Source organism: Tupaia chinensis, unplaced genomic scaffold, assembly GCF_000334495.1.
Source record: "Tupaia chinensis unplaced genomic scaffold, TupChi_1.0 Scaffold000047_1, whole genome shotgun sequence".
Classification (NCBI taxonomy): domain Eukaryota; kingdom Metazoa; phylum Chordata; class Mammalia; order Scandentia; family Tupaiidae; genus Tupaia; species Tupaia belangeri.
The window spans coordinates 1,335,862-1,351,633 of NW_006159505.1; the positions used below are offsets into that span (position 1 = coordinate 1,335,862).

At 46.6% G+C, this 15,772-nt stretch overlaps 1 protein-coding gene across 1 annotated transcript in view; it reads left to right on the forward strand.

Annotated features, from left to right (window-relative positions):
* The window catches only part of RNF121 (ring finger protein 121), a 73,740-nt gene extending 58,007 nt beyond the window's left edge, over positions 1 to 15,733 (forward strand). The window contains exons 6-9 of the mRNA XM_006140938.3: positions 1,066 to 1,186; positions 12,182 to 12,315; positions 12,924 to 13,025; positions 14,382 to 15,733. Coding sequence (XP_006141000.1) covers positions 1,066 to 1,186; positions 12,182 to 12,315; positions 12,924 to 13,025; positions 14,382 to 14,502 — 478 coding nt within the window. The 3' untranslated portion in view covers positions 14,503 to 15,733. The remainder of the gene's footprint in view (positions 1 to 1,065; positions 1,187 to 12,181; positions 12,316 to 12,923; positions 13,026 to 14,381) is intronic.
* The last annotated feature ends 39 nt before the right edge of the window (positions 15,734 to 15,772 follow it).

Here is a 15,772-nt window from a genome sequence, read left to right on the forward strand (position 1 = left end):
AGAAGGTGATGAAGCACCCCCCCCCCAGGGGATAGCCACACAATTCCTTCTCATTCTTCTCCTGGAATTTTGGGCACGCATGCACATGCGTGCACACACACACACACACACACACACACATGTGCCTGGTGTGTTTTTTAATCTGTCAGGTCCAGAACTTGAACTGCACACTTAGCCATGTTGGATCTAGCTGCCTTAACCCCATGCCACTGGCTGACCTGCCAAAACTTAACTTTGATGGCGTGATACAGAATACATATAGAGGCAACTTAAATTTTAACTGGCTTGTAAATCTTTGCTAACCAACTAAATTATCTTTCTTTCTAAACCTGTTTTTGGCAAACTTTTTCTGTCCAAGGCCAAACAATAAATACTATAGGCTCTGGTGGGACAAGGTAAAATCTAGGGTATTGTGTATGCATTTCTATAAGAAGAGAGAACTCCTGGGCTGCCCCACCCTGTATGTCTGGGAGTGGAGTGTGTCTAGGTGGTGAGTGTGCTTCGTGCTCAGTTGCCATCAGCTGAGGCGTTCTCAGAAAGAGGAGCCTGGTGTGGGACGTATGGGGTCCTGGAATCATTTTACCCTCTCTTCCAGTGATACCTAGATCCTGGCTTGCCCTCCCCCTTTTTTGAAGGGCTTACCTTTTCAACTCGGGTAGCTGGCTTGAGGTGAGGCAATTCAGGGACCTGCCTGCTCTAGTCTGAAACTCTACCACTCAGTGTCCATCAGTTACCACCAGTGGAATCTCCAATATTCAGGTCCTGATGAATGTAGGCCCTGACAGCTAAAGGCGTGGCTGTCAATCAGGGAGACAGGAACTGGGAACAGAGGGTGGAGGAAAGGGGCCAGAGTGGATACTCTAGCGTGGTCTGTGTGCCGCACAATGCTAGCCTCTGCAAGAGGTGTCCATGGGCCATGTAGAATAGGCAGCAAAGCAGACTCGGTCATAGGTTGCCTCCACTGGCTCTAGCCTTTGTACTTTCCAGCTTGGTGTGTGCCAGAGTAGCAATTGCATACAGTCATGTCTTAGGGCAGGCCAACTAGCCATGCTGCTTCCCTTGCAGGATCAAGCCTGAAGATGCCATGGACTTCGGCATTTCGCTCCTCTTCTATGGCCTCTACTATGGAGTTCTGGAGCGGGACTTTGCAGAGATGTGTGCAGACTACATGGCATCTACCATAGGGGTGAGTTCACCTGGGCTCTTACTACTGCCTCCTGTCACTTCCATGTTGTGCAGGCCAGTATCGCTTGATCAATGGAAGAGAAAGGCACTCAGGTGAGATCGGGCACATAACATTCTTCAAAATATGTATGCACAGAGATCCCTTCCTTAAAATTTGGAAAGCCAGAGCTCAGATGTATCCTAGAATTTTTAACTGCAGGACCATTATGGAGAGAAGCACTTTACCCAGCAGGAAATTAACATTTGTTCAGCAAGTACCATTTAATGCCTCTTTTTGCTGGGCACTAGGCTATAGGCCGGAATTATAAATGTGTGCAAACATCAACATGGTCTTTGCCCAAATGGGACTTTTATCTCTAGTGGGAGAGATGGATAATAAAGTAATAAACCCCAAAATAAACATACAGTTACAACTTTACATGTACTATGAAAGAAAGACTCGTGAAGCTTTGAATAAATGTAACAGTGGCATTTGACTTAGACTTGGGGCTGGAAGATGGCTTCCCTGAAGCAGCGACTGTTGAGCTGACTCGAACCTTAAATAGGAGTTAAGTAGACAAAGTAGGATGTGAAAAGTGTAGGTAGATGGGGAATCTAGGATGGCAAAACAAAAGGCAAGGTATGCAGGACACAAGAATTGGGAAATTATTTGCTGAGAACATATATGTTGACATGCTTGATTGAGCCAATGCACAGTGTATTTTGGATGGAAAATTCACTTGTGTGTTGTGATGGGGAAAAAAAATTATAATAAAAAACTATAAAAAAAAAGAGAGAAGAGGATAAAGATAGCAAGTGAACAATAGAGAGGATGTTAGTGAGAAACAGATATGGTTTATTATCTGTTGATGATGACAAGTATAGTATTCTCAACTGGACTGGTCTGAGAAGTATTTCATGATGGGTAAAGTCTTTTAACAAGCAAAATGAGAAATAGTGATTGACTGTTTTAAAAAATTATAATAATAATTATTATTATTGGGAAAAACATAAAGACTTTGAATGATAAAGCGGGGAGATCGATGCCTCTGTATTGACTGACATGCATGGCATTCCCTTTTGAAAAAGCAATGGAAGTCAATGTAAAGTTATATGTAATCCAATGTAATATAAAGAAGATTATGATGATAATAAAATTTAAAAAAAAAGTGTAGGTAGAGAAAATAGCGTGTGTGACAGTCCTGTTATGAGAGACGGGGTAGACGTTTTTGAGGAACTGGTATGGTTATATGGCTAAGAATGTGGTGGAAATGTCTGGAGAAATAGTTGAGGGCTAGGCTAGAAAAAAACCTCAGGCAAATTAAAGATTAAAATTTTTATATTAAACTCACTAGGAAGATAAGATAGAGAATGGTTTTATTTTCAGATTCAAATTTTGAAAAGATCATTCTGAATTGGACCCATGGTCTGGTTTTCTTCCTTTTTTAAAAAAGATATTTATTATTAATTTAATTTTATTTATTGTTACTATTTAATTTGACCAGAGAGAGAAGGAAAGTGAGAAAGCAAGTTGCCAGGTCTGGGACTCAAACCACAAGCCAGCCATGTGGGAGTCCAGCACCTTAACCACCACACAACCTGCCAGCCGTGCCCATGGTCTAGTTTTAAGGGAGCCAGATCCCACATGGTTCAACTGTGGTTCAAATCCTGGCCTGTGGCTTGAAAGATGCTCTAGGCGTGTTTGTGTGTATGCTGCATGTGTGCCCCAAATCCTAACAGAATGAAGAGATTGAATAGAAGGGAGTGTGGCCTAACCACACTCCAGTGGGGGATGCTTTGTCCCTTTCCCTTGCTCTTTCTGTCTCTGGCAATTGCACATACCCTCTGGCAATTTAAGAGAGAGAGAGAGGGAGAGGGAGGGAGGGAGGGAGGAAAGAAAGGAAAGAAAAAAAGAAAAGAAAAGGAAAGAAAGGAAGGAAGGAAGGAAGGAAGGAAGGAAGGAAGAAAGAAAGAAAGAAAGAAAGAAAGAAAAGAGGAGATTACTCTGGCTGCTGGGTGGAAAACAAATTAAAGTGGACCATTTAGGACTTTTTAAGAGATATTTGCTAGGGCCAGCAGCTGACGTGGTAGTTGAGCTGCTGGACTCCCAGATGGCCAGGACCTGGACCTGGCAGCTTGAAAATCATGCTGGCCAGGGACTAGCAGTTAGCACAATGGCTATGTCGCTGGACTCCCATGTAGTCGACTGCGGTTCAAGTCCCAGACCTGGCGACTTAAACTCACGATGGGCGCATGTGTGTGCGTGGCCAAGATCCCGAGAGGAGAATGAAGGAGAAGGGATTGTGGTGTGGCCATCCCCCCTGGGGGGCAATTTCTTGCTTTCTGTCTCTCTCTGTCTTTCTGTTGAGTGCACATGCCCTATAGCAAAAACCTCTCCAAAAAAAAAAAAAAGAAAAAAAAATAATACTGGCAAAAAAAAAAAAAAAAAAAAAAAAAAAAAAAAAAATCATACTGGCAAAAAAAAAAAAAAAAAAAAGAAAGAAAGAAAATCATGCTGGCACATGAGCCTGTGTGCCTAAAATCCCGAGAGGAGCATAGAGGAGAAAGGATTGAGGTGTGGCCATCCCCATCCCCCCGGGGGGGGGGTGATTTGTTACTTTCCCTCTCTGTGTCTCTCTCCTGCAAGTGGACATACCCTATGACAAAAAAAAAAAAAAAGGCTACCCATTTTAGAGGAGCTGCTCCCATGTCCGAAGGAATGTGACCATGTTGTCCTTAACTGCAGACTGGCAGTGTGCTATGTGGGAGGCAGAGGGGTTTCTAGGAAGAATAGGATGCTTGCGACAGTGTTGGGTGAGTCACCAGGAGTTAGTTCACTGATGGTTTACCACGGCAGGTATTGCCATGACTGACTAAGCCTCTGCTAGGGCTTAGATGCCAGCAGTTCAGACCAGACAGGGATGTGGTACAGGGCCTCCAGCGTCAGATAAAAGGATGGTTTGCTTTACCTTTATAGTTCTTCCCAACCCTTCTAGAATTCCAGTAATTCTTTTTACATTTGAGTGTTTGGGCTAGTCAACCTTGCTCTACTTGGGAATACCCGGGGCCCTGAAGCACAGCAAACTGGATTCTGGGAATATCCCTGTTCTGGGAAACAGAACCTGTTCGATGCTTCAAGGGAGCCAGGAAATTCCAGCCTTCCCTGTATTCAGTGGCTGACTGACTCATTTGTTTATTCAAGCAACATCTATCGAACATCTACAAAGGACACCATGACCAGGTGCAGCTTTTACTAGCACCGCCTCTGCCTACTTCTAGTAACAGCTGTAGTCCATTTTTAAAAAATTGTGATAAGGGAACCAGCAGTTAGTGTAATGGCTATGTTGCTGGACTCACATATGGTCAATCGCGGTTCACGTCCCGGACCTGGTGGCTTAAAACTCATGCCGGGCTCATGTGCGTGCATGTCCAAGATCCCGAGAGGAGAATGGAGGAGAAGGGATTGCGGCGTGATCATCCCCCCTGGGGGGTGATTTCTCGCTTTCTGTCTCTAATGTCTCTCTCTGTCTGTCTGGCGAGCACACGTGCCCTATAGCAAAAACCTCTCCAAAAAAAAAAATTGTGATAAAATATGTATAACATGAAATTTTCCATCTTAGCCATTCTAAAATGTACAGTTCAGTGACTCTAGGTATATTTACCTTGTCCTGCAACATTCCTGCCATCTTCTTCTAGAAGGCTTGTCTCACAACACTGATGCTCTAAAGCTATTAAAAAGTAAATCCTCAGGACCAGCAGGTGTTATGGTGGTTGAGGCGCTGGACACTCCACCATGGTTGACCGTAGTTCAAGTTCTGGACTTGGTGGCTTGCCTTCTCACTTTCTCTCTTTCTCTCTCTTTCTCTCTCTCTCTCTCTCTCTGTGTGTGTGTATGTCTGGTCAAAATAAAATATGTAAATAAATGAGTAAATAAAAATTAAAAATTCTTAAAATAAAAATCCCCATTCCACCCTCCCCCAGCCCGTAGCAACACTGTTCGAGTTTCCGTATCTATGAATGTCACTTCTCTAGATAGCTCATACAAGTAGAATCGTACATACATACCATGTTTTCAGTCCTGGTCATGTTTTTCATAAGCTTTTGTATATTCTGCAATCATGGCTCCTTCCTCAGAGAGTCCAGATGGTCTCAGAGCTGTTCCCCACAAGCAGACCTCAAGGTCAGGAACTACTGGGTCATTGGAAAAGTCATGACTCTTTTTTGCATAGAAAAACATATCATGGGGGCTAGCAAGTGGCATGGTGGTTAAGGCGTTGAACTACATGGCTAATAGAGGTTTGAGTCCTGGACCTGGAGGCTTGCTTTCTCACTTTCTTTCTCTTTCTTTGCATGTGCACATTTGCATGTGCCCTATTGCAAAAAATTTTAAAAAATAATAATAATAACACATTTCTAAAATTAAATAAATAATTCTTTTTTTTTTAAAGAAAGAAAATGGAAAATACGTCATGACTTTTCCAAAGATCCAATAGATCTAATTCTAGCATACCTGTCTCTGAAAATGGCTTGATCTAAAGGCTCCTTTGATTATTTTCAAGGTTCTTAAAAATGAAACCATAAATTTTTATGATTATATTAAAAAGCATTTTCTTTTTTGGGGGGTGGGGAGAGATTTTAGCTATAGGGCGAGTACATTCACCAGAGACACAGAAAGCAAGAAATCACCCCCCATGGGGGATGGCCACACTACAGTCCCTTCCCCTCCATTCTCTTCTCAGGATTTTGGGCACACATGCACCTGGTGTGAGTTTTAAGCTGCTAAGTCCAGGACTCGAATCACAATCAACTATGAGGAAGTCCAGTGATGTAGCCACCATACCATCTGCTGGTCCCTATTCTAACTATACTCTGTTTAGTGTAGAACAACCCACATGGAAAAACCTATAACTTGAACTAAAATAAGTCTTCTAAAGTCAAGGGAGTGTGGTTTTTCCAACTAGTCACTGTGAGGTCATAAGATTATGACAGCCAGTCATTATAGTTTCCGTTTACACACAGACATCATGTGGGGGTAGGGTTGAAGATTGTGAAATAAGTCTATTTCTAGGGCTTCTTCTTCCGACAGAATTAGCGTATAGGCAGGCAGTAGAAACACATTTGTGATACATTGAGGCACATGTCTTCTTCTGAGCAAAGGGTCCTTAGTACCATGGTTTACCTCCTGGATTCTCAGAGACCCCAGAGACATTCTCAGAGACATCAGGACAGGATTAGCTGCCTTCATTTCTTTTCTTTTCTTTTTTTTTTTTTTTTTGGAGATTTTTTCACTATAGGGCGCTTGCGCTCGCCAGACAGACAGAGAGAGACATAGAGACAGAAAGTGAGAAATCATCCCCCAGGGGGGGTGGTCACGCCGCAATCCCTTCTCCTCCATTCTCCTCTCGGGATCTTGGGCACGTGTGCACACGCGCCTGGCGTGAGTTCTAAGCCACTGGGTCCGGGACGTGAACTGCGGTCGACTACGTGGGAGTCCAGCGACATAGCCATGCTGGTTCCCCTGCCTTCATTTCTTGACGTAATGGAAAGAGCTAGAGTTTGTAAATCAGACAGATCTGGTTTTAAATTCTAATCTACTTTTACTTTCTCATTTAAAAAAATTATTTTAATTATGATTCCTGGTTTACATATAATTAATACACATTTGTGTGGGCTACTATATATGTACGTATATTTTTTTAAAAAATCTATTTATTTATTTATTTCTTGTGATTTTTCAAGCCGCTGGGTCTGGGATTCAAACCATGGTTGGCCATGTGGAAATCCAGAACCCTAACCACCATGCCACCTGCTGGCCCCTACAGTCTTTTTTTTATTATTTTATTTAATTTTATTTATTCTTCAATTTGACCAGAGGGAGAAAGAAAGAATGAGAGTGAGAAAGCAAGCCACCAGGTCCAGGACTTAAACCACAGTTGCCTATGTGGGAGTCCAGCGCCTTAACCACCATGCCACCTGCCGGCCCCTATAGTATAGTTTTTTTAAGGTATGCATATAGTGTATAATAATCAAATCATTCATACTCATTTATCTTCTTTAACATTGAACATTATATGAGGTTGTGCACATTTGTTAATAGTTCTACTAGGTTTGTTATTATTTTTTTAAAGAGATTTTTGCTACAGGGCTCGCCAGAGAGAGAGAGACAGACAGACAGAGGTGAGAGATCACCCCCGGGGGATGACCATGCCACAATCCCTTCTCCTCTATTCTCCTCTTGGGATTTTGGGCTTGTATGTACATATGCTTGGCATGAGTTTGAAGTCACTGGGTCTGGGACTCAAACTGCAGTTGACCATGTGGGAGTCCAGTGATGTAACCACCATGCCATCTGCTGGTCCCTAGGTGTATATTTTTTAAAATATGTATTAAATTGTGCATTTAATATATTTTTAAGTATGTGTACATACATTTTTAAGTATGTATTAATCTACTTTGTGTCAAATGACAGAATTTTGTTTTTTGTGGCTGAGTGTCCATTGTGTCTGTGCCATATTTTCTCAATCCTTTCTTCAGTTCTTAGGCACTTAGGGTGATTCCATGACTTAGCTATTGTGAATAAAGCTGCATAAAACTGGATGTACAAATATCTCTCCTGTCCTTTCGGTATACATTTACCTAATAGTGGGATTCCAGGGTTATATGATAACTCTAATTTTAGATTTTTTTGGACTCTCCATACTGTTTTCATAGTGGTTTACTAATTTATATTACCACCAGAAGTGCATAATGGTTCCGTTTTCTCTGCAACCTTGCCAACACTTGTTTTTCTTTTCTTCCTTTCTTTTCTTTTCTTTTTTTTTTTAGACATTTTGGCCTTAGGGCACATGCACTTGCTGGAGACTAAGAGAGAGAATCGGTGAGAAGGAAAGTGAGAACTCACCCCAAGGGAGGATGGCCATGCTGCAGTCCCTTTTCCTCTATTCTCCTGCGGGATCTTGGGCACACATGTACATGTGCCCAGTATGAGTTTCAAACCACCAAGTCCAGGGCTTGAACTGTGGCTGGCCACGTGGGAGTCCAGCAATATAACCGCTATGCCATCTGCTGGCCCCTCTTTTATTTTGATCATAGCTGTTCTGAACTAGGATTAGGTGATATCTCAGTGTGGGTTTGAATTGCATCTTCCTTATCATAAAAGAAGCTGAACGCTTTTTCATAAATTTTCCTACCATTCATATATCTTCCTTTGAGAATTGTCTGTTTAAGGGACCAGCATTTGGCATAATGGCTATGTCACTGGATTCCCATGTAGTCGACTACAGTTTGAATCCCGGGCCCAGTGGCTTAAACTCACACTGGGCACGTGTGCGTGCGTGCCCAAGATCCCAAGAGGAGAATGGAGAATTATCTGTTTAAGTCAATTGTCCATTTTTATTGTCAATCCTTTGTCTAAAGTATAGTTTGAAAATATTTTCTCCCTTTCTTTTCTTTTTTTTTGGGGGGGGAGAGATTTTCACTATAGGGCACGTGTGCTCGCCAGACAGAGAGAGACATAGAGACAGAAAGCGAGAAATCACCCCCCAGGGGGGATGGTCACGCCGCAACCCCTTCTCCTCCATTCTCCTCTCGGGATCTTGGGCACGCACGCACACGCGCCTGGCGTGAGTTTTAAGCCACCAGGTCCGGGACGTGAACCGCGGTCGACTACGTGGGAGTCCAGCGACATAGCCATTACGCTAACTGCTGGTTCCCACAAATATTTTCTCCCTTTCTGTGAGTTGTCTCTATTTACTGTTTCTTTTGCTGTGCAGAAGCAAGAAGATAATTACACGGTGAAATTTTGTCCTTAAAGAAAAAAAAAAGCAGTAGGATGGACCAGTGGCTTGAAAAACATGCCAGGTGCGCGTGTGTGTGTGTTTGCCAAAAAAAATCCCTAGAGGAGACTGGAAGAGAAGGGATTATTGCAATATAGCCACCCATCCTAAGGAGAGCTTTTACATTTTCTCTCTCTCCGGCAAGTGCACATGCCCTGTAGCAAAAAAGAAAAAAAAAAAAGCAGTGGGCAAAAGAAAACACTTATTTGTGGACCACCCAGTAGTATGGTGGTTAAGGCACCTGGTTCCTACATGGCTGACTGAACGATTCATGACCCAGACTCAGTGACTGGAAAACTGCTATGCTGTCTGTTGACCCCCTTTTCAGGGGGGCATGTGTGTATCATTCCCAAAATCCTGAGAGGAGACTGGAGGAGCAGGGATTGTGTTGTTTCCATCTTCCCTGGGGGCAGTGATTGCCTGCTTTCCCTCTCTCTGTTTATCTCTCTCCACTGAGTGCACATGCCCTATAGCAAAAAAAAAGAAAATACTCTTTTGTAATCTCACTAAAACATCACCAGTGTAAACATTCTGATATAGCATTTCCTTCTGATCTTTCTTCTGTGTATATATTTGGGCTCATTTTTACAGATGGCGCCAATCATGCTGAGTACATCCATTTTATACCCTGCTTTTGGCACTTGGTGTTATATTTTAGGCACCAGTTAATTGTCTATATGTTCCTTGAATGTGTATCATAGTTTCTCTAAGTATTCACCTATTGTTGGGTATGTGTAGTTATTTCCATTTTTTTTTGGTTTTGTTCCCCCCCACTACTGTATTGTGGAGATACATATAGTGACATTGATATGTGTAAGTGTGTATGTACATAAAATTCACCGTCTTAACCATTCGAAGTGTAGAACTCAGTGTGAATTAATTCACAATGTTGCACAACCATCATCCCTGTCCAGTTTCAAAATTCTTCATGATCCCAAATAGAAACTCTGCTCATTAAGCAATAACTTCCCAGACAAGCTCATGGCCTGGTGGTTAAGGCAACTGAATCCACAACTGACCACACAGTTTGAGTCCTGGACTTGGTGGCTTGAGAAACACACTGGTGCATGTAATACGTGGCCAAAAGAGAGAAGTTTTTTTTGGTTTTTGTTTTGTTTTTTAAATTTGCTATAGCGTGCTTGGGCTTACTGGAGACAGACAGAGAGGGAAAGTGAGAAATCACCCTTACCGCCAAAGGGGATGGCCATAGTAGTCTTCTCCTCTGTTCTTCTTTTTTTTCTTTTTTTTGAGAGGTTTTTGCTATAGGGTGCGTGCGCTCGCCAGGCAGACAGAGAGAGACAGAGAGATAGAAAGCGAGAAATCACCCCCCCCAGAGGGGATGGCCACACCACAATCCCTTCTCCTCCATTCTCCTCTCGGGATCTTGGGCACGCATGCACACGCGCCTGGCATGAGTTTAAGCCACCGGGTCTGGGACTTGAACCGTGGTCGACTACGTGGGAGTCCAGTGACATAGCCATTATGCTAACTGCTGGTCCCCTCCTCTGTTCTTCTGTTGGAATTTTGGGCATGCATGCGCACAAGCCCAGAATGATTTTTCAAGCTGCTGGGTCTGGGACTCGAACTGTGCAGTTGGCTTATGTGGAACCCCATGCCTTAACCATCATGCCATCTGCAGGCTCATTCCTAGATTTTTTTTTTTTATGGTTGCTATTATAAATGGGATTGGTCTCTTGATTTATTTTTCAGCTAATTCATTATTGATATATAAAATGCTATTGTCTTATTTTGTTTTAATTGCCAGAGGGCATAAGATAGAGCACGAGCGAGTGCGTGTGCTCACGAACGCATCCGCTGAGGGGATGTGGTTATACTTCAGTCTTTGCCCTCCATTTCTCCATTCTGTCAGGATTTAGGGCATACGTGCACACATGCCTGGTGTGTTTCAAGCCACTGGAGCTGGGATTCGAACTTCTGTCAGCCATGTGAGATCTCGTTCCCTTAACCATTAGGCCGTGGGGCTACCCTGTATGAAACTTTTTTTTTTGTTGTTGACATTTTTGCTTATTTCTTCAAATTCCTTAAAGTGGGGGCCAGCAGACAGCGTAATGGTTATGTCGCTGGATGCCCATGTAATCAACCACAGTTGGAATCCCAGACCCTGCAGCTTAAAACTCACACTGGGTGTGTGTGGGTGCATGCCCAAAATACCCTGAGAAGAGAATGGAGAAGGGATTGCAGCGTGGTCATCCCCCTGGGGGGTGATTTCTCGCTTTCTGTCTCTCTGGTGAGCACATGCACCCTATCGCAAAAATCTGTCTTTAAAAAAAAGAAAAGAACTTAAAAAAAAAAAAAAAAAAAAAAAAAAAAACAGTTCCTTGAAGTGAAATGAATGAATCAAGGAGTATGAGAGTTTGGTACATCATCCCAAATGCTATCCCAAAGGATTGACTTTTTTGCAGCTGCCACAGGTGTCTGAGAAAGTCCTTGTCACCAAACCAACATTATACCCATTATACCTTGGTTGGAGTCTGGTTGGAGTCGGTTACTGTTTTAAATGTTGGAGAGCAGTGTCCATCTCTGGTGGAACAATGGTCCAGCCGCAGAATGGCTCATGTGACATAGCTCCTGATCCCCAACCCAGAGTCCTCCCTCCCTTGGCCCTGATGCCAACCCAGCCCAGGCTTCAGGTCCTTTTCCATCTTATTTCCCAGCCTATCTCTGGTCTATCCCCTTCTCATCTATCCAGCAAAACCGAGGCTGAGCTGGCTTATAAAAGATGTCCTCAGAGGGACCGGCAGATAGCACAGTGGTTATGTCACTGAAATCCCACGTTGTCGACCGCGGTTTAAGTTCCAGACCCGGCAGCTTAAAACTCACATCAGGCATGTGTGAGTGCATGCCCAAAATCCTAAGAGAAGAATGGAGAAGAAGGGATTGCAGCATGGCCATCCCTGGGGGGGCGAGGGGGGTTTTCTCACTTTCTGACACTGTCTCTGTCTGTCTGGCGAGCACATGTGCCCTATAGCAAAAAAAAAAAAAGAAGAAAAGAAAATAAAAAGAAATCTCTCTTCCCCCGCCCCCCAAAAAAATAGATGTCCTCAGAATATGGGGCCTTTGCTGTCACTTTGCCTCCTCTTCAGAAGACCTACACTTCTGTGGTGCCTTCCCACCCTGATGGGTTCTCACAGCGGTTTCTGTCTTCTCCTGCCCTTCTCCAGTTCTACAGCGAGTCAGGCATGCCTACCAAACACCTTTCGGACAGCGTGTGTGCTGTGTGTGGGCAGCAGATCTTCGTGGACGTCAGCGAAGAGGGCATCATCGAGAACACCTACAGGCTGTCCTGCAATCATGTGTATCCTACCTGAGCTGCCAGGCCACGTCTACCCTGCAACCAGCACGTGCCAGTCAGCAAGGAGAGGGGGTGGTCGTGGTGCTGGGCATGCCCTCCAGACGCTTGAGTGGAGGAGGTCTGCAGGAGAGGATGGCACCTTGCTCGCCCTTTCCCACAGATTGGAACCACCCTGTGGTATGCAGTGGATATTGCCGGGCTAGATCAGATAAGAGCCCAAGGCTACAGCGGAGAGATTGTGCTTGCTGGCGCAAGCCTGGACCAGTCACGGGGGAAGAGTACCCTCTAACAGGATTCCTCAGCCGAGAATCAAATCCTCTGTTCCGAATCACACGTCTGATACTTATCACCGCTGTCCTCAGCTCCCATTCTCTGCCTGTGATAGGAGGTCCATGTATCACCTCGTTTGTCCCATGACTACACTGTCAGGTAGGGAGTGTTATCCTCACTGCAGGTGTGAGGGCGCGGGTGCAGAGAGAAGGGACTTACCAGTGAGGAGGGGAGCTGGGATTTGAACATTTCCAGGCTGAGTACACAGGTACCTTGAACACTGGCATGGGCTGGAGTTCCCTCCTGGCTTCCTACCATTTGCCTTGACCAGCGGTGCCCAGATTCCACGAGTTCTGCATCCGCGGCTGGTGCATTGTGGGGAAGAAGCAGACGTGTCCCTATTGCAAAGAGAAGGTAGACCTCAAGAGGATGTTCAGCAATCCGTATCCTTTGTTTGGGTCCTTGTGGAGGTTGGGAAGGAAGTACTGGCCAGTGTCTGGGTCTCCTGGGGCCCCTTTTCTTGCCCCCAACCTCGGGCATGGCCACCATTCTATTTGGGCTCTGTTCCAGGGAAGGTGGGGCGGGTCACGAGGCAGGACCAGCCTTTCAGTTCTGCATCCCTCAGCCACACTGGCAGTAACAGCAGCTGCCCGCGCACTTGCCGTGTGCCCCTGGCGTGGTGTTACGTGCTTCACTGGGATGAGCTCGTTTGATCCTCGAGCAGCTCTGACCTGGGTAGTAGCATCCTCATTTTACAGATGAAATGTTTAGAGGGCGAGTACCTCGTTCAGGGCTGCGTAACCGGCGAGTGATCCCTTACTCGTGCCTGGGCAGGACCTGCAAGGAACAGGGACGGCTGAGGGATCCTTGGTCTCCATCCATGTGTAACACAGGCAGACCCTGTGCTCCCCCGAGCTGCCATTCCTCCCCAGTCACCGTCGCCCCCTCTTCCTCCCGCAGTCTATAGGACAGTGCCCTCACCCTGTCCAGGGAGCTAGCTCTGTACGTCCCCTCCCCAGCTGCCTCTCTCTCTTCTCCAGGTCCCCTCTTCCCTGTATAACAGTCGGCTCCATGGGGCACACCGTGGGCCCAGCATGCTCCCACAGTCACCCAGCAAGAGAAGGGCCCGTCCCTTCTTAGGTTCCTGGAAGCTTGGTTCAGAATAATTTAGCAACTCCATTGCCAAGGCTTGGGAACCTGGATCAGGTGATCTCTCTGGTCCCTTTGCAGGTGTTTCGCCACAGTTTTAGGTGCTTCTCCCTGTGCTGACCTCCCAGGCCCCCTCTCCAGGGCCGCTGGACCTCAGTAAGGGCCCACTGCTCTGCCTGCGGATGGGGTTGACCTTAGAGGCTCTGCAAGCTCACCCACTGTGACCCGCCTCTGGTTCCTGCTCTCTGTGCCTCTGTCACTAGACTCTAGCCCTTCTTTGACCGGGGGAAAACCTTAAGTTTGGGGCATCAAGAGAACCTTGAGGGTTATCTTATCTTGCCTCCTTGCAGACACATTGATGGCACCTCGAGCTGTTATTTCCCACCCCTACAGTCCCCAGCCTTAGCAGGAGGACCCTCTGCATGTTGGTCATGAAGAGTGCAGTCTCACCGCCCCACCTCCCTCCCACTGGGTCCTTCTGCCCTCCCGCCAATGCAGAGGGCTGCAGAGAGGCCAGGCAGCTGCTTGGAGAAAGCAGCTTCCCCCAGGCTGGAAGGTGGGGGGACCCTGGGAAGGCATAGGAGGTCCCTCAGTGCGAGATCATGGGGACAGCTCTGGCATGCAGCCTGTTCTCTTTAACATGCCCACAGCTGGGAGAGGCCTCACGTCATGTATGGGCAGCTGCTAGACTGGCTGCGGTACCTGGTAGCCTGGCAGCCGGTCATCATTGGTCTGGTGCAAGGCATCAACTACATCCTGGGCCTGGAGTAGCGGAGAGCTCCGTGGAGAACCCCCTGCTCACCGCGGACCTCAGGGCACTCTCCTCCCTGCCCAGAGACCTGGGTGGGAAAGACTCAAAGGGGCGCTTGGGCCACTCAGGACCCCTCCGGCTGTGCCTGGGATGGGGGAGGGAGGGGTACGATGGAGAGCCAGCCAGTGGGGCTGTCAGCAGTTGGGGCTTTTTAAAAGAAAACTATTTTGATGAATATATTTAGAAAACCTTTTTTATTGTGGAGCATAGGAACTGCCCCCTGCAGGCCGCCCCCTCCCTGCTCAAGCAGGTGGGAGCAGAGCCGTGGTGTCGAGGAGGCTTCTCACCCCTGGCTGAGAACACCTGTGGGTTCTCAGATAGCTGAAAGCCTCAGCCCACCCACTCCCCTCTCCTTCCCTCGGTGGGGCTCAAGCTTGGGACACTCGGTTCGATGTGGAAGAGCTGGCGACTTAGCCTGGTGCCTCCAAGGAGCCCTGGGAGGTGAACTGTGGACACGGGGTGGGGGTGTGTCTGACCTGACCCGACCCCCTTGCCCAGGAGCTGTAGGCTAATTGAGGAAAGCGAGACCTGCTCCATGAGTTCCTAGCAGGGAAACCCTGAACCTCGGAAGTCACTGATGTGTTTGGAGACAACTGAAAGAATCAGGAGCCCTACGACGGGGCCAGGGTCGGAGTCCGGAGTCGGCAGGGATAGAGGCCACCCGCATGTGGTCGGGCTGTGGGGTCTTCTGTCGGCAGCAGCGCCCGGGGCCCCCTTGTGCAAACTGATTCTTCAGCTCGGAAGTGGTGACATGTGCCAAAGGCCATCCTGCCACCACATCACTTCCTTCCCGAAAAACCTGAGTCAGAGTGTGTGCGCGTGTCATGCACACGACAGGACTGTGACACTGTTATGTGGGTCCGCTTCTCTTTGTCATCAGATAACATGCTTTGGAAGCTGGGGATTCCCAGCCCAGGGAGCATCCGCATGTGGGCTTTGTCATTCACGGGCCAGACCGGGGCCTGACCCAGGAGTGGCGTGGGTGGTAAGCCAAGGCCCAGGTGAGCTCAGGTTCTGAGAAGGGGCTTCCAGGCAAGCCCAAGCCTTGGTCCTGGGGGTTTTGAAGAAACTGGGAGGACAAACATGGCCCTGAGTGCTGGGTTTCTAAGGAATGTGGCCCTTCCAGGACAGCGAGGACCAAGCAGGATCTTGTCGCTCCGTCTGAATAAAGCTCCGTGAGCTGGGTTGGAAAGCTGAGCATCCATCTGGCCTTTCTTCTCCCCACCTCTT